The sequence below is a fragment of the Rhea pennata genome, chromosome 1 (assembly GCF_028389875.1).
Source record: "Rhea pennata isolate bPtePen1 chromosome 1, bPtePen1.pri, whole genome shotgun sequence".
In the NCBI taxonomy this organism is placed as follows: domain Eukaryota; kingdom Metazoa; phylum Chordata; class Aves; order Rheiformes; family Rheidae; genus Rhea; species Rhea pennata.
In genome coordinates, this window is record NC_084663.1 from 62,025,560 (window position 1) to 62,049,262 (window position 23,703).

General features: G+C 37.8%; 1 protein-coding gene across 1 annotated transcript in view; it reads right to left on the reverse strand.

Moving 5' to 3' along the window:
• The window catches only part of MYBPC1 (myosin binding protein C1), a 51,075-nt gene that overhangs the window by 2,054 nt on the left and 25,318 nt on the right, over window positions 1-23,703 (reverse strand). The window contains exons 17-30 of the mRNA XM_062569690.1: window positions 22,653-22,809; window positions 20,916-21,020; window positions 20,010-20,198; window positions 18,834-18,968; window positions 15,197-15,265; window positions 13,897-14,064; window positions 13,246-13,334; window positions 11,867-12,062; window positions 11,020-11,159; window positions 8,695-8,854; window positions 6,908-7,044; window positions 5,968-6,154; window positions 1,852-1,910; window positions 376-382 (exon numbers count right to left, since the gene is read on the reverse strand). Coding sequence (XP_062425674.1) covers window positions 376-382; window positions 1,852-1,910; window positions 5,968-6,154; window positions 6,908-7,044; window positions 8,695-8,854; window positions 11,020-11,159; window positions 11,867-12,062; window positions 13,246-13,334; window positions 13,897-14,064; window positions 15,197-15,265; window positions 18,834-18,968; window positions 20,010-20,198; window positions 20,916-21,020; window positions 22,653-22,809 — 1,798 coding nt within the window. The remainder of the gene's footprint in view (window positions 1-375; window positions 383-1,851; window positions 1,911-5,967; window positions 6,155-6,907; window positions 7,045-8,694; window positions 8,855-11,019; window positions 11,160-11,866; window positions 12,063-13,245; window positions 13,335-13,896; window positions 14,065-15,196; window positions 15,266-18,833; window positions 18,969-20,009; window positions 20,199-20,915; window positions 21,021-22,652; window positions 22,810-23,703) is intronic.

Here is a 23,703-nt window from a genome sequence, read left to right on the forward strand (position 1 = left end):
TAGAGGTATATTCCTATATGCAAATAACTGTCTGTAAATGCAGAATGCTCTCCCATTACTTGCATTTTATTCATACTAATGAATTATCCTAACTCATGCTGTGTTAAATTCCACTGAAGCACGTGCACTATTAGAAAGTAACAGGATGTACTACTAACAGGGGTACTGTAACGAGCAATTATTTTAAAGATCTGGCTTTAATATGCATTAAAACTATCATGCTACTCATTCCAAAAACATTTTCATTAAGCAACATAATGAAAATCAAGCCATACTGGGCAAACTTTGTATGACGTGAAAACAGACATAAGCTTCATATGCAAGAACCATATGAAAGCTTACCTTAGATGGCAATATACATTCACAAATCCTTACTGTGTAACTAAGGGAGAGAGAGAAAGAGAAGTAACCATTGAATCAGAAACACAAAAGTGGAGAGAAAATGTTGAGTAAAATTATGCTTACAATTATGACAAGATGATGTTTTAATCCTTAGTCATGTAAAATATGTAGGAGTAAAAGCACATGAGGAGTAAAAGGTAGGGATCCAGTTCCACTTCAAAATATCAGTAATATGTAAAAGCTATATTAATATGTTCAAGTAACTATAACTCCTGTAATTAGTCTAGAGTATTGATTGGAACCAAATTATGCACCTAACAAAGTTTCCAAATGTAGCTTAAAAAGAAGCTAGCACATATATATATATAGTGTTTTCCACCATGGGAAAAAAAGCACACACATAACACTGAAACATATATATATATGTTGAAACTCTATAAGGCAAAATAATCAAGTACAGATGAATTACATAGCTATGCACTAAAATATGTACTTTGTCACACATCAACATTTACATTACTTAAAGCATACCATTTATAGGAGCCCTTTAAGCAATTTGACTCTACAGAACATACATACATATATTTTGTGTATATATATATATATATATATATATATACACACATATATACACACATATAAAAGCACTTAATTTTGTAACTGTTGTAGCCATTTAGGAAAAACTACCTTAATACTTCAAATACTACAGGAACATTATCTAGCCTAACACATTTTAGGTTTGAAATAATAAATTTTGATGCATAGAATAGTGGAGATAAGTTTCTGGGCATCTCTTATCATTTTAAAACTGCTCTGTCAATATTCCGGATCTGAGCAATGTTAAAAGCAAAGACATTTCTATGGAAAGGGCCAGATTCTCTGCCATTAAAATTTGCTGATACTGAATTTAAAATCTTCTGTAGAAGCATATGGAGTAGAAGCATATGCTTGTAAGTATATAAGTATAAAGCTTCCACTGATTTCAACTGGATCAAGATTTTATCTTTAGATTTTGTAGTGTAAGCGCAGGCATGGATTAACATTTTGAGCACTAAGTAGTAATCAAAGACTGATCTGTAATAAGGAATGCTTTTGAAGAACAGCAAAAGACACTCCATAATACTTCTGTTCTTTCAATAATTCTACAAACTAATTTAGAGATAGCTTTTGAGATGCAAATTTCTCTCTCCTGAAAGGCTTAAGTATTCTGGTCAGAGGTAGTTACAGTTATTAAATAAATTCGTTATACGTACAGGTGGTTCTATGCCCAGTGACATAGCAGAAATATGTCTAAATATTTTGTAACACTGAAGTTAAAATCCTTTACTCTTGATTAGTTTGGCCTTCTTTGCTCATGTGACATAGATGTTCTATGCCATGAGCCCCTAGCCAGTTTAATCTAAAAAAGCAAGTAAATACACACTTTGCATGCAGAAAACACATTTTCATGTGAAAAGAGAGGAAGGGAATGAAATGGAATGTCCAGCGGAGTATATGCTTATTATAAACCTGTTTATTCCCCGCCAAGAAGAATGGTTCTCCTGGGTTAATTACTCCATGATATATCACTGCAGAATTAGAATATTTATAGTGGCATTTATTCTCATTTGAAATTCTTCTCATTTGATTTTAACACCTTATTTTTCAACATTTCTCAAATAGCATCTTTGCTACCATCGACCTCTCAGAGTGATCACCAACCTTGATTTCACTCTCCAGGTGAATGTTCTCCAAAAACACTTGTTTCACGATAAGAAAAGCGTATCAGTATCTTTTCATTGACCTCAGTGAAGCTAATAGGAGTCATTTCTTTATTGCTTGTAGAGAGAGATTTACAGCCATGTTTAGGGATCTACCTCAGCAAACTTTAAAATACAAGCATACTTTTTTTTTAATTTTCCTTAGTGAGATGAGTATGAGATTCTACATCTGTGTCATTGTTCAAGTTATCAATGAGGTAGAGCTAGTCTTTTCTCTAAAACGTTTTGGAAATTGCAACACTGTATTTTTCAGCACGTGTATTTTTTTTTAAAGACATTGAACATACAATTCTACAGAGCAGGATGTAACTGCCGTTTTTAAGTTCACTCAGCAAAACTGAAAATAGAAAAATGAAATAACAGTAGCAAATGCAAAAAAAAATGAGGATAAAATGAGGATTTAAAAATGAACCATTTGTTTTTGTGCTCATAATTGTCATTAAAACACTTCCAGAATTTAAATTTAGTAACAGCAAGGGTGTGTGGGGGGGTTAGATTGATATTTAAAATACTGTGAGCACATGGCTCTGCAAGTAGAAAAGTGTAGCATAGTGAGAGTATTCATGGCCTGAGTATTCATAGCTCCTCAGTTGTTCAAACACTATGTACCATCCGAAATCCTACACTATTCTCTCAGTAGTTCTCCTATGGCATTCCTAGGACTGTGCATATATATATGTACATGATAAACTTGCAATCTTCAACAGCTCAGAAATAGATGGCTGAAAGAAATTCTAGCCGACTGAAGGAAATTTCACTTACTGCAATATATACCTTTGCATAGCGTAGCACTGTTTAGCGTAACTCAGCTATCAAAAGATCTATAATAACAGCCCTGCAGCTAGTACATTCCCCTGGTATGCAGCAAAGCCTTGATCCTGTTGGTCTTATTCAGGCCACTTTCAACTCGATGCCAGTCTGACGGTACCCTGCACACATAAACACGCACACGCTATCCACTTCCAGGGAGTGAGAATTCCCTAACTCTTTGCTCTGTGTTACTGTGATGTGCAGCCAGCTGAACATACGGGCTGGGAAATGTGAGAGAATGGTCATTCAACAAATAAGTAGACAGAAGGGTGAAATAAGGTGTAATTATGTTTTTAATGCTCTGGTGGCCTAGTACATGTTTGCGTTTGTTTATGCTACATTGCTAGCCTTGAGCCTACCCTGGTTTGCTCAATACAGCTGCTGTAATCCCTGAATTCATCAAACTGCCAGTTATTTTAAGACTGTCAGCGCGGAACCCTTAAAACACACGATACTGAGATACTGGGATAGTGGGATACTGGACAGCGTTTTCTTGAGGACTTCTGAGGTGGTACAAAACCAGGATGCTGCAGAATCAAATGCTCTGAGCAAGATATCTGTGACATAGTATTTAGAGTCTATTCCAATTGATTCAATTGATCAAATGGTATTTATGGGGCTAAAACGTCTGTGCTATCAACAAGTTGCAGTCAGTGAGCTTGGGAGGTTTTGCTTCAAGGTGGGAAAGGATGGTGTCAATTTGGAGAGGTCATTTAATGCATTCCTTAACCCTAGCAGTAAACTCAGCCACTGCCATTCACCTAACCTGCCCTTGAAAGCGCTTGGTAGCAGAGGCTCTACCACCCTCGCAGGGAATCTGTTCTAGTGCTTCACCGCTTTCCTAAATGTTTGTTGCCGTGTTACTGTATATACTCATTTTATTTTTGTTTTTTAGACAACCAATGTGAAAAGAATCATCTGTGTATGGGAAAGGCTTGGCACCCTGTGGTGATACTGGATTGTGCTGTCTTTTTCAGACCACTACTCAGAAAAAAAGGACTTACAAAATTTAAATGAACACGTCAGCAAAAATTCTCAAGGAGGTTCTCTTATGTACCTAATAGCCGCTTTAGTTAACAGAACTGTAAAGTTGTTTTTCTTTTAATAAATTATTTATAATTGATTGGAAAAGGATCTAACTATTTCCAGTGTGTTTTGGATACCAGTACATAAATGTCCAATAGTAAGAAACTGAATTCTAAACTCATCTCTCAAAAACTATAGCATAGAACAGCCTCCACTGCTGACGAATGATTTCTTGGAAAGGGAATCTGAAATGAAGACATGGTCCTTGCATAAAGCTTCAACCAAAAAACTATAATTTATCATATCTCCACAGATAAAAAGTTCCAAGATCAGCAGAAGCATCCGTATTTCACAACAACTGGAAAGGGAATTACTGAAGACCAATATATAATCTTGGGCAACAGCTGGACTTTGAGGTTCCTAAATTGGACTGACATTACTTAAATTACCTCATTTTTTAAAAAAATGTTTTCTAGTACTCTGTACATAATATAACAGAAACTCTATAAAAATAAGGATAGAAATAAAAGGCTTCAAATATTCAAAATGTAGTATTTGTGCTACAAGTGATGAAGACTAAAAAGTGAGAACTGAGTGTAAATACGGGTGAGGACTTCAGTACTTAGAGATTTAGGAAGTTTAATGAAATGGCAAACTAACTTGGTCTTTTAGCACAAAGAATAAATGAAACAACCTTCTTAGGGGATGATGTCTTCTGTTACACTGTGAAATAGAAAGTTTAGTTGGGATTATGGAAAAGATTCTTACTTTTGAGAAAAGGACATCACTTTTTAAACACAAGATCTTAAAAATGAATCATGCCAATTAAGCAACATGATATTTTTGTTTTTTAAGTTTTATGTACAACTTTATAGACTGAACAGTTATTGTAATGTTTCCTTGCTAGCAGATTTACACTGTGGGACAAGATACATTGGTAACTGCAGAAAATGCAAGTTGTAATCCAAAACTAACACAACACAATTCATAAGGATATTAAATATATTGGTTTTCATTATAGATGAGCATGATGGTTGCAATATAATTAGGGCACATGCAGCTAGCCTGAATTCCATATAAATGCCTGAGTTAGACACACCTCCTATTGGCCAGCTTTTTCTGTAATCAAGGCAAACTGCTTTTGCTGGAAGTTAGGGCAGCTAAATATGACCCAGTCTTTTATGAGGAAGCAATTTGCTGAGGCATATTCTCTTTAGATTATTCATTAGTATTCCAGTCCAAATCCTATTGCCATTCATGATATCCTAGTCAATGCTAAACTACTTGGAATTCATAAAATACATCTATTAATGAAAATAAAGATAAATTTTCAGCAGTAAAATTCTAACTTCTTCCTCTTTTCCTATATTTGCAAAATCCATAATTTTGAATAATCTGTTGCTAAAGCAAATACAGCAGCTCCATCAATCAGCTCGTGTCCTTGGGAACAGTATTAATTTTTGCCACATGTTTTTGCTAACGAACTACACTAAGAGGATTTCCTTGGCGGCAATGTTTGTTCTGTTTAATACACCATTTTAAGGCAGATAAAATCTGCCTTGAATTAATCTTTCTTTTTGCTCTCTCCCTTTCTTCCTTTTACATTTCCTTGAGATCTATCTCCTATCCAAGATGATTTTTTTGATGTTGTTCCAAAGACATGTTCCCCGTGACTGAATCTTTCTAGAGTTTGTTGTATAGCTATGTATATAACTAGAGTTAAGTATTAGAGCTTTGAGAGTTAGAGCCTATCATCGTATCCCTTGGACAAGAGTCCTTGCAATCAATGAGTGTTTGAATTGGGGGAGATAGGAAGAGGGTTTAGCGTAGGCACAACATGCTTGCCCACAAAGAGATACCAAAGCTACCAGGATAGTTTATTTTATCCTAGCCAAGTTGTTATTCTCATCTGGGAAAGTTTTTAAAAGGGCTTTCTGAACCTCCCTTTGCATTTGCCTTTCATGCTTTTGACTCCTGCTTTGGTGGTACTCAGAAAAGCAGTGCCTTTGCAATGATTTAAAACCCTTACCTTTTACTTCCAGTTTGCAGTCAACTTCTGCCTCTCCAAGTTCATTGACTGCTCGGCAGGTATAAGTACCTCCATCATATGGACTGGGTTTGCGGATCTCCAAGGTGCAGACACCTTGGTTACTGAACATTCGGTATCTTGGGTCATTCATTATAATCACTTTGTTCTTCATCCAGGTTATTTTGGGCTGTGGTAAAAACAAAACCAAAACCACATGCACAGATCTATGACCTGAAATATTTTTTTATCTTTTTGTGATATTCTGCTAAAGTTGAATAATTCTCCAAGTTAATGAGTCAAGCATGTTTTAAAAATAATTTACACACAAAATGGCAGAAGCTGTGACAGCACACAGTAAACAGTGAATATGTTCTTAAAAGAGACACTGAGTTCTCGTTTTACTAGGTCAGTTCATGTTTTTGCAATGAAAACTGGATCACAGAGACACGACTCAGAAGAAACTGGAAGATGCATTGCACAACGGTCTAAGAACTTGTGTGGTCCCTACATGCTATTGCAATGCACTATCTTAAACAATAATTAGATTTTTACAGAATAATTATGGTTTTAGTTTAGTAACAACTTTTACTAGTATGTTAACCATACAGTTGGACCCAGTATAGCCCAGTCATTTACGAGATCCTATCCTTTCACTGGGTTATCTGTGGATTTAATAACTATTATAATACCTATAGCAGAGCTAGGTAACGTAAGGGCAGAAGGAGATCTGCCCTGCAGTACGGCAAATCAATGGCAGAACAAGGAAGAATACTTAAGGAACCTGGTCCGCTCCTTTTCTGTATTTTTTGGAACCCACACCACATTTTTGCCTTCAGTATGGCTTGTGAGTAAGATGAATGATAAAAATGGTATTAAAATTGTTATTGTCAGATTAAATTGTCTTGTGGTTTAATTGATTCTGTTAAGAGATATGCTGTACCTTGGGGTTGCCCCGAACACTGCAGTTCAAAGTAGCATTGTAACCAGCTACAGCAAACGTGTTAATTAATGGCTGAGTAAACAGTGGTCGTTCGCTGAAATCAAAATCTTCGTAAACAGGATATTTGTAGATTTTACCTATGAAATGAAAATACAAAAATTTTTTAAAAGTGTTATAGTGTAGCTAAATATTTCAGCATCTTAGGAAGATACAAAGAGTCTGAGTCTGTTCTGATCTGCACTGCTTTATGTACCAACATAACTGGTGATTACATTTGTGCAATTCCTGTGCACAGGCATCATTAAATATTTTTGCTTCACTGAAACCTGATCCAAGCTCTCATCCTGATTCCAGTGCAACAGGCCTGATACTTGCTAGCATGACAGGGGAAGACAAGAGTGATGAAAAGCAATTCCTATAGCCCACCTCTTGTTCACAATGCCTTTTCTAATGGAAAAACGTTTTTTTCTTTTTAACAGTGGAAGTGGGTTTTAGTACCAACACCTTCAGTTCTTCAGCTTTTAATATGGATGCTCATTTTCTGATGATCACAAGAGGAGTTTTCTATGGCCAATATATGCCATAGGAATTGTCATCTGTGTCTCTGAACTTAGACTAACTGTCTTCACACTCAATGTTTGTATGTAGAGCTTGGCAGCAGATTTTGTCTGAAACAACTTGCTGGTGCAGAGTGCATTATGAAATTTATGAAAGCATGTTTGATGAAAGTGGGATCATACCAGCTTATCTAGTGGGTTGTGTGGATTTTTTTTTTTTTTTTTTTTTTTTTTGCCCTAAAGCTATGGGTCAGGGACACTCTCAATGTAAAGTGTTTCCATGTTGGAGACCCTAGGGTTACCTTGTTGCTCATTGTGGAGACAGGAACCCGAAAGTCCCTGAAACTCCAGCATTAACTAAGAAGTGGCTCCATGTCCAAGTTCCACTGCTAGAAGCAGTGAATTGAGAATTTCATTTCAGGGTTGCCTGGTTCCCCATCACATGTCAGGGAGCCTGGAATACTTTTCTTTATCTGCTCCTCCCAGGGCTTCTAGATATTCTGCTCTGAGGAAGGAGAGCCCTCTCTGTGTGGATTATCTATTTTGTCTGTCCTCTGCATCATGACAATCATCTATTCCTTTCTTTCTCACAAACTGAGGTGAATTGGCTTGATCTTCTTCCTTTAAACCGCTTGTTTGTAGAATTTCCTTTCCATAAAGTGGCAATCAACATCTTTTTTTTTCTTTTTTTTTTTTTTTTGTTTCAAGTGCCACTCTGCAGTCAAACTTTCTGAAATGTCAGGACTCCTGACACAGGAGAGATTCAGAATTTATCCTGCTCCACCTGTGAATGATGCTCATCAGAGATTAATCTTACCTCTTGGATCCTGCCGTAAAACGGACTAGAAGCACTTGCTCCGTTGGGAGGCAGTAACCTACCACTTCTAACAGAACAGCTTCTTAACTTTCCTTTCAGCTCTTGCCAAACTTAGATCTGCAGGTGGTGACAGGAGTTTGAGATCCAAGATCATAGAAAGTGACGGAACATGAGAAAAATGTCCCACCCTTGAAAAAAAAATAGGGACCGGGGGACAAGTCAAAAATGCAGTGTCCTAATGTGAAAAATCCTGTTCATCAGGATGAAACAATGACTTATTAGCTGTTAGTTGCACCTGATTGTGGGGTTAGGAATGCATGTGAATGTTTGTAGACATGGCCTTCAGTTCTCATCACCTTCCATACTCTGAGGACACCCCTTCCCTCTCGATAAGGCATTGATAATTAGCTAACCGTCTTTGGCAATCAAAGCACTCTCTTTGGTCATTGTTGCATCCTCGCTGAGGCCGCACATGTTTTCAGCGAAGATCCGGAAGTAGTACTCATTTCCTATGACAAGTTCATTAATGGTGGCGCTGGTACGGTGGTAGTGCTCAATCACCGTGAACCATTCCTAAAACACACAAACACAGAGACTAAGCCTCCCGCCGGTGCACCCCGTATCTCGTCCATTAACTGCGTGGAAGGGTCATCAAGCCTGTGGGAGTAAGAGATCTTTTGAAGGGTATGTTAGTGATTGCTAACGTGGCGAAGCTAACGGTAATTAATTGTTCCGTCTGAGCTGGGTGATAGTATCACACACAGCTCGCCGCTGAGCGCTGCGAGCTGAACGGAAAGCAAACCCTGCTGCTTTGTCGCACTCAGCTGGCTGGGAGGGATCTTTCCAGGACATCTGATATTATGAAGGTTGCGTTGTGCAAGGCAAGGCAGGCTCCCTCATTCGGATTCCACTCTGCTGGCGGAAAGAGTATCGCTGCAGGTCAGAAAACTGCAGACTGGGGGAGAAAACAAATCCCTATATAGTAATGTGTACTACAAGAGGCTGATGCACTAATCTGCCTCCTCTCCCACAAGCTGAGTGTATATGAGAAATGTAACTTTATCCAGGTGATTCCTCCAAACTGAAAGCCAAATCTAAAGACAGAGATGGGGATGTGGGTTTTAGACCCAAAAGCAGACAGTTGGAGAACTGTATGACTGTTATTCAGAACTTTCTGCCTGGAAGGAGGCAAATGGAGAAGAGTAATATTAAATCTTACGTGATTACAATCTGAGAAATAGTTTGCAAATAGAAGGTACTAGGAGCTTGCAGTAAGCAACTCCAGAAATTCAGGGCAGTGCATATTAATCTGTCATCAAAGCAATTAAAAGACAAGCATGGGCAATCTCTTGTACTTGCCCTGAAGAAACGATTGTGGACGCGACCTCGTCATCTCAGAATTCCTCTGATTTCAGCACTGCCCACATCGCTTGGAAAGGCCTAAATGTTTAAGCACATCCTGTTTCAGGCATCTATCTGCGTAACACTTGCAAGAATCATAGATGAAAGGCATCGCTTCAAACAGAGCACATGGGTTCTATCCTATTATCCAATACTTTAATAGTAAACAGAGATAAAAGAGTAAACAGAGATAAAAAAACAGTTAATATAAAACACAATATGTTCACAACAAAGTTCTTGCTTTTCTTTACTCTGCCCTACCTAGTTTTCTTGCTTTTCTAAAGATGTACTTTCTAAAGACGTACATGTGTTGAGTTTCCTGTGCCACAGTTTGCACTGATATTTTTTTCAGCTTAAGAGTCACATTATTTTAGATGTCCCAGAAATATAGATAATGATATTCAGAAATGGACTGCCACTCCGTAGTGAATCTGGGGTGTCCTGTTTGTTATTTCTGGGGAACTATTTTTAAGGAGCTGTGTTTTGGGACACCGACCTTCTGCAGAAGACCAGCTGTGCCAGAGCTGCACAATTCCACACTAGAGATAATATAGGAAAACTGTGTCATGAAAGACCCCAGACACTTCGGACCCCAGGCAATGCTGCTGTTGCTCTCTCCTTAAAACAATAACGTAGAGACAGGGGATATCCTTGTTAATGTCACTGTACAAAGACCATCTCACGTTATATTTCGAAGAGAAAGGAAAAATGAAGAATGAGAAGGGAAATAGAGGCACAAGAGGAATGAACTGATCAGACCTTGTAGTAGATCAACGTATTAAAGGGCTTTTTTGAGCAAAAACATTCTCTTGGATTCCCAAAATAATATCCTAGATTTCCAGTGCTCACATTTTTAGTGTTAAAGATAAGAATCTGGCTCTCGTCTTTTAAGGAAGTATAAGATAGATGTTTGCTTAATGAATATAATAGACATTTTTATATCGTATTTTTCATCTGTAAATCTCAAAGCATTTTGTAAACTACGTATGTATCATTATCCCCATGTGCAGCAAGGAGTGGCAATATGACTTACACAATGCAATATTACAGGACTGAAAGCAATAGCGCTGTATTTTGATTCCAGTAGCAACCTGCTGCCTTCAAAATTAATATTTTTGTTTTAGTCCTCCTCTTTTACACTGTCTGAAAACATTTCAATTTCTAGATTTTAGATACAATAAACAGGGGATTTTTAAATGTGCTTTGCAGATTTTCCAAACATTTACCAGTCAATACTTTGCCCATCTACACTACTTTAAGCAAAATAAGGTTTTCTGTATGTAAAAGGAAGAAGTTCGTAAGTACATTAGCCTTTTTAAAATCTACTTATTACTTACCATACTCTTCTTGTCTGCCTTTTGAATAGTGTACCCAGTAATGGCAGCATTACCATCATCTTTTGGGGGCTTCCATGAAAGATTTACATTCTCTCCCCAGACATCTTCAATCACTACAACCTCTGGTGGGCCTGGGCGATCTGTAATGAAAACGTGGCAGCTGACATCTACTATGTTTGCTCTCTCTCTCTCTTTCTTACACACATATGACAAACCCAATGTCAAAAGAATATCAAAACTTCAAAATAAATGTTTTAAAAGTTAGGGCATGCCAGAATTCTGAAAAACTTCACTTGACCACTTTGGGGGGTATGAACTATAATACGTTCTTTAATTGTGTAAAGATGTGATATTTTGGGAAAGTTGTAAGCAGTTGAAAATAGGTTCTTAGAGCAAGAAGTGTCAATCATTGCATAGGCAGTGTGTCAGTTTTGCACATTGTGTAAAGAAATTGATAGAAAAAGAAATGCATTTTCTTGTCATTCCTTCCGTCTTTCATATTCTTTCAATATTTAGGTTTTTCCATTTTATGCTGGTGAGAAACTTGCTACTATTTCTGGCCATTGATCCCACTCAACAGGAACAAACTTCCATTCTGGATAAAAAAGAACACAAAAAGCAAAACAATGAAGTTTTGAAAGAGACTGTCATTTTTCTGATGAGCACATGCCATTGCCTGGGAGGTTAGTTAGAAACCACAATTTTTTAGCCAAGAAACTCTGATACGCAGAGATATCACTGTAGAGACAGATGCTCTCTTTGGGATTCCTCTGTTTTCCTATAGCCTTGAAATGGCTGGAATAGGCTTCTCTGGCATCTATTTATTAGTCAGTTTTTCAAAACATACCAACAATTTGAATGTCTATCGTAGCTTTGTCCTCCAAGTTCTCTACTTTCACTTGCATGTCATATTTTCCAGAATGGCTCCTTTCTGCCTTTCGGATAAAGATGATAGTGTCATTTTCAGTGTTGCGGATGTTGATTTGGTTCTTGTCTACTGGAGCACCATTTTTCTTCCATGATACTTTCGCCCTTGGTTTTCCCTGTAAGAAGTCAGAAAACAATTGATGTATGATTTTGGGAGAGATATCGGTGTTACTCTTAAAGGGGAAATCAAAACCATTCTGAAAGAAACAATGGGAATGCTTTAAAAACTACGCAGCATTTGAGAGGCAATCCCATTAATTCACCTGAAATGCAGCATTTTTTAAGAAGCAGACTGAAAATATTTGGAAATTCAGGCTACAATTGCACAAGCATTTTTCAATTTTCTAAAAGAAAAGAGGGGGAAAAATCAGAAAACCTACAACATTCCCCCTCTAGAAGTGTCTGTGTTCTCTGTGCTGCCAGTAAAAGAGGAAGGCACCTTAGTGGATTGGACCTCTAGGGATCGCTCCTGATCTTCTCTTGTTGGAAAAGCACTTGGAATGGCTGTTAGGTAGACCAGACTAACTTCACCCTATTTTTGAGTTCCTTAGCTTAGAGAATAACCACAGAATATTGTTTTAACTTCTTAGAAGCAGTATATCTGGTGTGTTGATGAACAAGCTTTTATTAAGCTTTTGTTAACCTTGTAGAAGTCAGATTATGCCCAGTATTTTTGTGTGTGCAGAGAAGACTTAGAAATGAATTCAGCTGTAATTCTTGCGTTCGGAAGAATAAGGATCCTGCTAATAAAGAGGCACTCACTCTTGTAAAAGGTAGGGGAATGAAGTGGTAACACACTGCTGTGGGAAACCTGGGCTGCGTCCTTGGAAGAAGCGATGCTATAGCTGTGATCCCAAGGATTTAAAAGTTGCTTTGTTTCTGTGGGAGACAAGAAAACTCTGCCCAGTCTGCACCTCCCTTTTGCTCCCTCAAGACAAAGCAATGATTAAATGCTACAATCCCACCCTTGACACCGTATCTAATTACTGTCAGTTTAACGCCTTTGTGTCATGCTAGTGATTATCTCCTATGTGAAGTCTACTGGGAAGATTTTAAGTGTCCTGTGGATGACAGATAATGAACCAGTTTCTGCGTGCTAGTTACTCAGTTAATTTCTTTAACATCATATTTTTCAGAAGTCAAAAAAAAAAAAAAAAAGCTTTCAGATGCCTATGTATACCTATGTGATTCTGTGCTTGCTTAAATTAACTTACTGGCCCACCAAAGTTACATGAAAAGTTTAAAAAGTTACAATATAAGAAGAATGAGTAATTTTCTATCTGTGTTTTTAGTTTTTACCTGGAAAGGAATAACGAGATTCACAGTTTCTCCAACTCTCCGAGTATAGGTTTGTTTTAAGTGTCTTGGTAGACGAATCTTCGGAGGTTCTTAAAAAAAAAAAAAAAAAGTTTGTAGTTGACATTTGTCTTCTTTTACCAGTGGGGCAATACTGGTGCTGGTCATTATTAGTATGAGAACATGTGGTTCGTGGAAGTGACTAGTGGGTGAAGTATCTGAAACGTTCCCATGTCCCACAGCGTTACATTCAGTACATTGTCAGTGTTCGTAACCCCAAGTGCCATGGTGATAAGAAGAGGTGAAAATCTTAGGTCTATTTAAAAAAGGAAAATCAAGTTCTAGTTCTGCCAAAAAAAAAAAAAAAAAAAAAAAAAAAAAAAGAAAAGAAAAGAAAAGAAAAAGAAAAAAAGCCTTTCAAAACCTGAGCAGCAAGGAAAGAGCTCAGGCTTCAGAACCTGAGAGGTGAAGTCTCAGAAATGAATGATGAAAAGAATCCCAAATATTTTTAAAGACAGTTTCATGATTTCTAGGCGCTGCAAAATGTCTTTGTGTGGCCATATCATGGGATTAGCTAGTAAGATTTAGCCTTAAAAACAACTAAGCACGGAAGCAGAATACATTTGTGTTTGAGTGTAAGCAAGAGGCTCTTACCTATCACTTCCTTGACTAAAATAGGCTGGGGGTGGTACCTAGGCTCACTTGCACCAGCAGCATTCACAGCTTTTACTCTCACAAGGATTTTTGAGCCAGTCGGCAGGCCAGTGATGGTAAACTTCGTTTTGTCTGTCAATTCTGGGTTAGCCACGATCCATTCATCCGCTAGTTTAGGGAAGAGAAGAGGGGAAGGTGAAGCAAAGGAATTGGGAATTATAAATATAATCACTGCACCAATGAGGAAAAACACGAAGTGGTAACTGAAAATACACTGAAGAATCCCTCTATTTTGTTTCCTAATTAAGGTATAGCATGATATTGGTTCATTTTAACCACACATAGGAAATATGCTTCTAACAGTAATGGATTTCAGCCAATTATATGCTCTTATTTAGATAAATAATGTTTTCAGAATGTGGCTACTTTTTAATTTTACATGAGAGAAATCTGCTTAGTCTTTAAAGTCAGTTGATAAAAAAATAGGGTGGGTAGGGACACAGAGTAGATTTCCAAAAGCACTCAGCATTGCTTTACAGCTTCCTTGGAAAGAAATGGGATTGAGAATTCATTTCAATAATATCACAGTTAGACCAGTGCTGAGTTCCCTTGAAAATACCACTCAAAGTGCAGAGATGAGAGAAGCACGGAGTATTTACAAAGCACACTGACATATCATCTCGCCTAATGCCTTTTAAAAGAAAAGTTGTATCAAAGACATTCCCATAATTACAGCCTTCTCAGGGATTTTTTTATCCTACCATTAGGCAGTTGCATATAATCCATAGAGTCATTGTAACAGTACATTCAGAAAAGCTCCAATTACAAACGATACTTTCTTTCCCATCCTGTCCACCAAGCATAGATCACTTTAATGCTGCTGACACTTTGACATTTGGAGTCAGATTTATGTAGTAGCAAGTCAGTAAGTATCAACACCTTCCTCATCCTATAAAAATAGCATTTTAACATTGGCATAAAAGACAAGAGCACCGTTATAAGCTGGAGCACCCTCGAGATTTAGTGCATGGCACTGTAGTACATTTTTGTAAGTGTGTGTCTTATTTTTACAAATTAGTTTCTCTTTAAAGCTGCTTCTTTCAGTCTCTAACACAAGTGGATTGCGGTTGCTGACTCAGTTTCCTGATTCCCTCCCCCGCTCCCCTTCCATGTAAGGCAGTAAATTCTGTAGACTGGTGTCCCTAGAATTCAATCATACTCTTGGAAAGCTATCTTTATTTTTATTAAGAGAGTTTTTCTTTCATTAGGGAAGTTTTATACCCTTTGTTGAATACCGTACCTTCCAGGTTATAAGGTGGCTCCACCATTTCATCGCACAGATCTGTCGATATACCTTGTGAGAATCCATCATTAAGATTAATCAGAGACACCCACTTTCACACAAGTGGAGCATTTTGTCAGGGGTTAGCATTTCCTGTTAGTAAGTCTGCAAAGATCAATGCTGGGCTTTAAAGATTTAGAGGACCTGTATTTAGGCAGTTTGCAGGGAAGAAAGAGGCAGCAAGGGGGCATCTAGATCAAAGAGATGTTATGTATGATGCTGACAGGAAAGCTAAAAGAGAAAGCAAGAGGAGATGGTTTTGTTGTGTTTTGATTTGTTTTGCCTGATCAATCACAGTCCTGGAAAGGTGAAAAGAAAGAGACTAAAGGAGCATTTGGAAGACAGAGAAATGAAGCAAAAATGATGATGAGTGAAAGCGTAAGAGGAGAAGAAAACACATCATAAAGAGAAGAAGAAACTCAGAGAAGAATTTTAAGGAAGAGAGACAGAAAAACAGGAGGCTTTAAAAAAATTGAGGAGACGGAGGAATAGAATACGTTTAGTTAAGGCATCAGAGAAAGAAAATTAAATAAGGCAGAAACTGTGAATAAGAGTAGACACAACGTAATCATAAAGCCTTTATTTCTTGGTCAAAGTTATCACTGCCCTGGATTCCCGGACCCTGCAATTTTCAGGATAGTAAAAATACTATCCTAGAATCTGTGCATGTTCCTGGTTGGATGCTCTGGCAAAGATCTCAGACAAAAAAAGAGTCTCTGAACTGCCCATTTACTAGCTATGAAAACAGATCTTCTGTGGGCACAATGGCCCTTTGAAGGCAGATAAATATAATCTCCTAGGAAAAACTAGGGCTCATCGGATTACCCTTGAAATGTCACACAAGGACCACTCAGCAGCGTACATTACTAAGAATTACTAAATTACTACAACTTCTCCAATGTCAGCAAGGTTTGCTTTACTCTGACTCACCACCACAGCAAGAGATTCAGGCTGGATGTTCTAAGCTGGCCATGGGAAAGGGAGTCCTATATTTGTACCTGTCATGTTGGTCATCCCTATGTAATGCCAGTTTCAGATACTCGTGATGAAACTCCAGTTCTGCAATATACTCACAGAGCTGTCAGAGATGTTACTGTAGCTGAGGAAGTCCAAAAGTCCTGCATGTAGATCAAGCTCTGAGATACAGAATAAAGGGCAAAACAAATTTTGGGGAAGCCAAGCCAATATTCATCATACATGATGCTTCTAAATTATATTTATATGTATTTTCTTCTTGCTATATCCAGCTTGTGATTTCTCCTAAAGATTGCTGTGATAGAGAAGGCTCAAAAAACCTCTCTAAAACTACCTCAGTGATGAAAATGAAAGAATGGTGAAGGTGAAGACAAATGGGTTTATAGGCACAGAACTAAAAAGAAAAGAATAGCAGAATGAACATAGATAATCATAAAAAGTACCTAGGAATTAAAAAGAATTATTAAACAGTACAGGAAATATTAGTCTGAGGCAGAACAGGCACTAGAAAAAATGAGAAAAGGAGGCACTGAGATATTGCAAGAAAGAAAAAAAAGACTGAGCATAGAAAAAAAAACTATATAAAGTTCTATGTCTTTTTATTGGTATTTTAATCTTGTTTCTTCCTAAATATTTTCATAACATATACACATAACTAATGTTTATTGTGTATATATAGATGTATATGCATATATGAGAGGCATATATAGATATACATAAACACTCAAAAAGCTAGGTAAAATACACTGTACCCATTGTATTTTAACTGAGGTGGGTAACAATAAAATGACAGGCTTGGCTGCCATTTTGTTGTATCTTCATATGTTTTAAACCTATTTGAAAAAGAAAAAAAGTAAAGAATTTGTTCCATTCAATAGATATACAATGATCTTTTGTCTGATAGACTGTAAAAGGTAGTTTTGTAAAATTTGTTTAAATAACATAGTTTGCATTTTCATAAATATATTTCCCCTCTTATTGCCTTATTTGGCAGTGAATCGCATAGTCTAATGTCAATGGATTTGTAACTGCAGTGCTGAAACTTTTTTTTTTTTTAATCCCCAATACTGTTAATTTTTTTCCCTACCATCCTCATAACTGCATTCAGCATAATATACAGTTCTCATATTGCCAGTCCCCTCTATAGCCAGTACATAGTTGTATCTCTGCAGTGGAAACAGGAAAATACATGTCACCTATACTTGCTGCATATTAATCTGAAACTGCATGCTTACTCTTTCTGAGATGTTCCCGCGGCTCCCTCCCAGTATACAAGGAAAACCCTTCCTACCATGCCAGCTGTGTCTGCCTTCAGGTAATCTTCTCCAGACCTCTGAGCTCCTTGCAGTCTGTTCCTGTTCTTTACAGATACGCAACTCAACGCTACAAGATGCTGAGTGCTCCTGAGAAAAGCCAGTAGTTCTTCACTCCCTCTCCCCCTTGCCCAAGTGAGACCTGAGGGCACACTGTTGCTGTGATATCTGAACACTTTTGTGAACTATTGTTTTCCTGGATTGTCTGAATCTGAAACACATGACAGCATGAATCGCAAGTTCTGTCCTCTACCTCTTTGTCTCCAGGCTGTGGACTGCATTCATAAAAAGCTTTCACTGTAATAAATGCCCTATTGTAAAACATACCCAACCCATCGCTTAGATTAACAATCAGCAGCTGACTGAGCTGAACAAAGCTGAGTTCCCTTCGTCCAACACAGTGTTTCTGGAGTCCCACTCATCAGCACTCAGCCACAGTGGCTGGATATTGCATATACCACTTCAGCCTACTTAGTACTCACCCAGGAGCTGCTAGATTTTATTTTTTGAAAACAGACCTCATTTGATGTCAAGTCAGAAGAAAATCTGTTGGGAAATACTAAGCTTCTGCTGTTTGATCACCAAAGCCTCTAGTTGTACAATATATGTTGTGTTTTTCTATGACTTACTATTTTACTCTCATGAGTTCAATCTCTCATATCTTTAACCTTTTTCACTTCCATACAGTTTTATGTCAGAGATGGATGTAGTTAAAGATCTGTATCTAACTACCCAGAAATGTTGAAGGAATTCAATATCCAGACATGAGCTTTGCATGCCTAGATAATGTCTACTGCCAGTCATTGGGGAGCCTATCTGACCTCAGTATTGTGAAATATCATTTGAAGTAGCCAGTTAGTAATATGATAAAGAAGGTATTACCACACTAAGGACCTCCTGTCCCTAAAAAGCAGCCAACCTGCACATAATTCATATCATATTTTTACTCATTTATTATTTCTATCTATCCATCTACCTGTCTATCCATTCATCCATCCATTTACTCTCTTTAGGGCACCCAACCTTATCTCAAAGATGAGGAAACTGATGAACACAGTACTTGGTACACTACAACAGATTATATGGAGAGTTTTTTGGAATTCAGATCAAATATAAGGTGGGTCAAACTACAGTAACAAGAAGGATCTGGAGTACAAACTAAAGAGAAGCCTGAACAAAATCCTGCAGCCTGACTGGTTAATCTTTGCCTTAAAGTGGGAGCACCTGACATCCCTGGAAAAAAATATAATGGAGAAAGTCTCACCTATATTCACTATTAGTAATATACCAGAGTTATTGTCACTTACTTCCTTCAAAGCAGTATTCTACAACATAGCCATCTAAACCCGCTGCTCCAATGTGGTCTGGTGGCCTCCACTTCATTGTAACTGAGGTATCAGTTACTCCATCGACTGCCAGGAGAGTTGGTGGACTGGTAACAGCTAAAACAAGTAGGTAGTGAGAACAAGGTAGAAAATTATATTACTATGAAAGTTTTGCATTTATGGTGTATTATTCTAGTTTAGCATCATCGAACTGGCAGGGAACAGGCTAATCCCTGCCTAGCTGACGTTTCCGTTCATCCTGACTTTTCTTTCCCAAACCAACCTAGTTTGTTCCCAAGACAAATTAGGAAAAGAAGGTACTTCATTCAGTACCTGTTCACAGCCTATCCTAGAAAGTCAGGCGCCTTCTGCTACAGACTGAGAAGGAGAAAGAGCAGTGAAAGCTATAGTAGGAAAGATTTGAGTAACATATCTTACAACAGTGTATATTTTGTCACAAGAGGAGAGCACACTGTAGTGAGAAAGCCTTCTCCTTCCTGCTCTTCTGCATCATGGGGGTCCTCTGAGCAAGGCAGAAGCTCCTACTAGCCTGCAGAAGAAGGCATCATTTCTTTACAGGGACCTGTGGTTGTCACAGTAGTTTGAAAATCTGTTTCTTTATATGGAAAACCCCTCAGATTATGCTGTCATTAGGCCGATGACAAGCCCTACTCGTTGTTACATTTAATTTTACGTAATTTAAAGCACAAATAATAACAGGAATAGAAATGTATGGATTATTTGTGAACATGTGCACCTTTTTGCAATGCAAAGCATGATGTAACAGCAAAGCATAAGTAGTGAACTTGAAAAAAAGTCTCATTTTCATAACATGAAGCATGAAGATGATGACTTTTAGATTTCTGGACATTCTTTCTGACTATTTTTGGCCATAAACCAATGCCTTACTTGTCTTGTAGCAAGAGAAAGACACAAAAGAACCAAGACTGTAATTCATCAATTTTATCAGTTCTCTGAATTGCCACTAGTCTGATTCTGTTGACTCAGAAACTAGATATGATTCACAGAAACCTTAGTCAAATGATTATAGTTTTTAAAATATATTGATCATAGTTGATCATATAACTAAATGACAACAATAATTTATCAAAGAGAATTTGCTAAATGCATAGCTACTCTATATTCTTGTTTACTTACCTAAAGGAACAAAGGCCTTTGAAGGCAAACTTGGCTTGGAAATTCCTATTGCATTAACAGCAAATACACGGACCTCATAGGCAACACCTTCAATCATCTTCTTTGGCTCAAAAGTTGTTTCTTTACACAGTTCAAAATTCAGCCTCATCCACCTGGAGCTTTGTTTCTTTTTCCTTTCAATGAAATATCCTATTGACCAAAAAGATAGTAGTATAGTAACTGGTGGCATAGGACTCACTGATGAGTGGTCTATTTTTTGATGGTCCAATAGCCCTTTTTCTAGTTGCAACTCAGTAACCCCTTCTAGTCTTAGGGTTTATTGGTTTATTGTTTCATTTTTCCCATTACAAACTCTCTGAAAGGCATCTGTTAGGCTTTCATGGCTGCATACAATCTTTTTTCAGACCTGACTTACAACACTGCTGTGTTTAATTTTACTGGCTTCTGGGCCACTCTGACTTTACTCCTTTTTTTTTAGTGTATGGGAAGATATTCATCAGCTCAATAAAATGTTTCCAAAAACCCTGCTGACATTCAAAACAATTGATTGAAGTTTGGTATTATAATAATGCAGAGACTATCTTTCAAAGTCCATCCCACAGGGAGAATGATACTGTGGCAACATACAAAATGGCAAATCTCAAAGCATCAGAAAACAAGATATCTGATAACATCCAAGATCAGAAATAACATTTTTGCAGCTGACTACTCAGAGTGGAATTCTCCAGAGCCTGAGCTAAACTTTGATAGTATGGAGTCCTTTATTTTTGTCAGAGATTTTTTTTCCAGAGCTTTTTTGTCTTTTTTTTTGTCTAATATGAGAACATCACCTCAAAAAAAAAAAAAAAAAAAAAAAAAAAGGAAGAAAAAAAAGAAAGAAAGAAAGAAAGAAAGAAAAGCATCTACCTAAGATAGGTGATCCACCGTCATTTGCTGGAGGTTCCCAGGTCATAACACACCAGTCTTCACCCACCTCAGTCACATTTGGTGCCTGAGGAGGGTCAGGGACATCTGTTGTAAATAAATAAAAAAAAAAAGAATAAAAATAAAAAAATTGAATCTTTCATCTTTTTTTTCCCCCTTGGCTGAAATAGAAAATGCCAAGCAAGAAACAAATCTGGATAATTTTTAAAGTGCAGCAGGGTACATTGAAATAGAAAATGTATGAGCAGGCACAAAAGTAAGCTTTGGACGACAAGAAATGGTGAATATGAATGAATGGGGGCCAAGTACATAGATGAGAAAGAGTACCAGGGAAAGAAAAATTCATCCCTAAAATGTAAGCTACGATATTCAGATCAGTAGGTAAAAGACATGGCTACTGTGAACATACTCAACTTTTTTGTACCAAATTCACAGGCAGGAAAGATGTTCCAGCATGCAGCTTAGTGTCCTTAAGATTTGAGAGGACATACTTTGCTCGTCCTTCTACTGTGGCTTTATGCGAGTAACTTGGGTACAGTCTTGCACAGAGCCATGGGCATTTAAAGGTTTTCTGTTGTCATATCTATAATTTTACTAATGGATACATCATTCCCATCAAAAACCTGTAACCCTGTGACAGTTGACGCTTTCTCTATAGTGCGTAAGGGAAACGATATGTCCTAGAAAGGGTCACACAAAGGCTATGCACACAGCGAGCTATGTGCACTAGCCAATGGACAAACAAGAGCAAAACGTCATAGACTTTTTCAAAGTTCTAAATTACTGTTTTCTAGAACAAGCACCTTAATAATGCAGAGAAGTCCTCCTTGTACACTGAATTCATTGTAACTAATTCTCTAAGACAGAGAGCTTTCCCTAGCCTCACACTGTATCTCTCAGTGCTGTATCTCTCAGTGTGTCTCAAATTCTTTGCACAGCTGCTGGTTTCAGTGGTAGGACTGCAGAGCTTTTTAGCCTGATATTTAAGGCACTTTAATGGGTGGGAGATAGTCCTTCAGGCTGAGAAAGAAATTGAACTTCAATTTCCCCATCTAGACTAAGTCCAACAAGCTACTACCCAGCGGTAATGTCAGCAGCAGTCCTCCCTCTCTCTCTCTTTTTTTTTTTTAATAAGCAGTTGTTGTGTTATTTCATATGGATACTGATTTGGCAGATGTAATCTAGGAGTTCCTTGTGAGGAGAGAGAGGGAGAGAGAGAAAGAAGGTCTTTGCAGATCCTGGCAGGAGGTTAGTAAGGGATAACTGCCAAACTCTTGAGCACAGTCAAGATACTTGAGAGGCACTTGAGGGCATGAGCTAATACATGGCCCATAGCCACCTGGAGAGCAGAGAATGTCAGCATCAGCCTGAGGCAGTTACAAAACCCTGGCCCCTGCAGCATGAGGTGGCAGCAGGGTAATAATTAACTCCTAGTTAATTCCCATCCTAGGTGCCCTTTAGTAGCTCTGGATCTTACTATCCTTCCACCTCAATTCTGCATCTGAAAATGAGGAAAAACAGGGAAATGGAAGGTTTCTGAGAACCTACAACAGCTAGATAGCTAGGGAGTACAACATCTACAGAAGAGGCTCTTCAGCTGTAGGAAGAAGAATTGGGCCCTAGTTTGGGGGCAGAAAAAGCAGTGTTCTTCAAGGAGCATTCATTGAAAAGAGCTGTGATAAAAGACATCACCTTGGTGCACTGTCCCATATGACTTACCAACCACTTTGATGTTGATTAGAGCTGTGTCCTCTCCAGCCTCATTCTTTAATGTTATTCTGAAAGGGCCTGAATCCTCCCTCTCAGCTGTATCAATGACCAAACAGCTGCTATCTGGATATGTTTCTGCCCGTATTCTTCCACTGTCTGTGATCCACTAGAAATCAAAGTAATCAGAGGGAAAAGTCATCTTTTCTGATTTGGGACTCAAAATGGACAAAAATTAAAATCTAAATGCAATACAGGACACTTCTGAAAAATGAATAAAGCAACTGTAAGAAAACTGCATGAAAGCTGAGAATTTCAAGCACTTGATCATCACAAAAATGACAAAAGAACTGAGGGACAAGTATATAAAGTACTATAACGGTTTAGTACTCGATTCTGCCCTTGTATCTGAAAGCAAGAGACACTATGTGACCATTTCTTGTCATGTGAGCAAGAACATGCTTTGATCAACACTATCTGTTGTTAATTCAATGAAGACTATACTGTTTTCTCAGCTTTCTCTGGAAGTCCTAGATTCTCCCAAGAGCCTTACAGGTTGAAATGCAATTCATTTGCAGGCTGGAGTGATTGTAAAGCTCAGTAGCTTGTCCTGACTGATTTCAAATTACCATATGTACTTTGGAGTAAGAGCTCTCCTAGAATAATTCCTAATTTGGACAAGCCCTAGTGCTGATACTACTGTTAATATTTGAAAAATACTAGTCACAGGCTTGACTAGATAGGTGTGATGAATCCAACGAGAACAGCGTGTTCCAATTTCCACGTAGCATACTGAAAAGGTAAGTTTTGGGATTTTGGTATTATTATATTATCTATTATATAATTATATAATAATAGTATATTATTACACAGATAGAGATTGGTCTGTGTGAAGCTTTGCACTACGATGCTAGAAGATGCACACCTGGCCTATTGTGTTTCGTTCCAGCCATGACCTTCCATCAGAATTTATCAGCCATTCTCCAAAACTAGGCCATACTGTGGCTTTTTGTCAAAACCAAGGAGCCCTTCTGTGCAGTATGTACACAATAAGTAACCATTT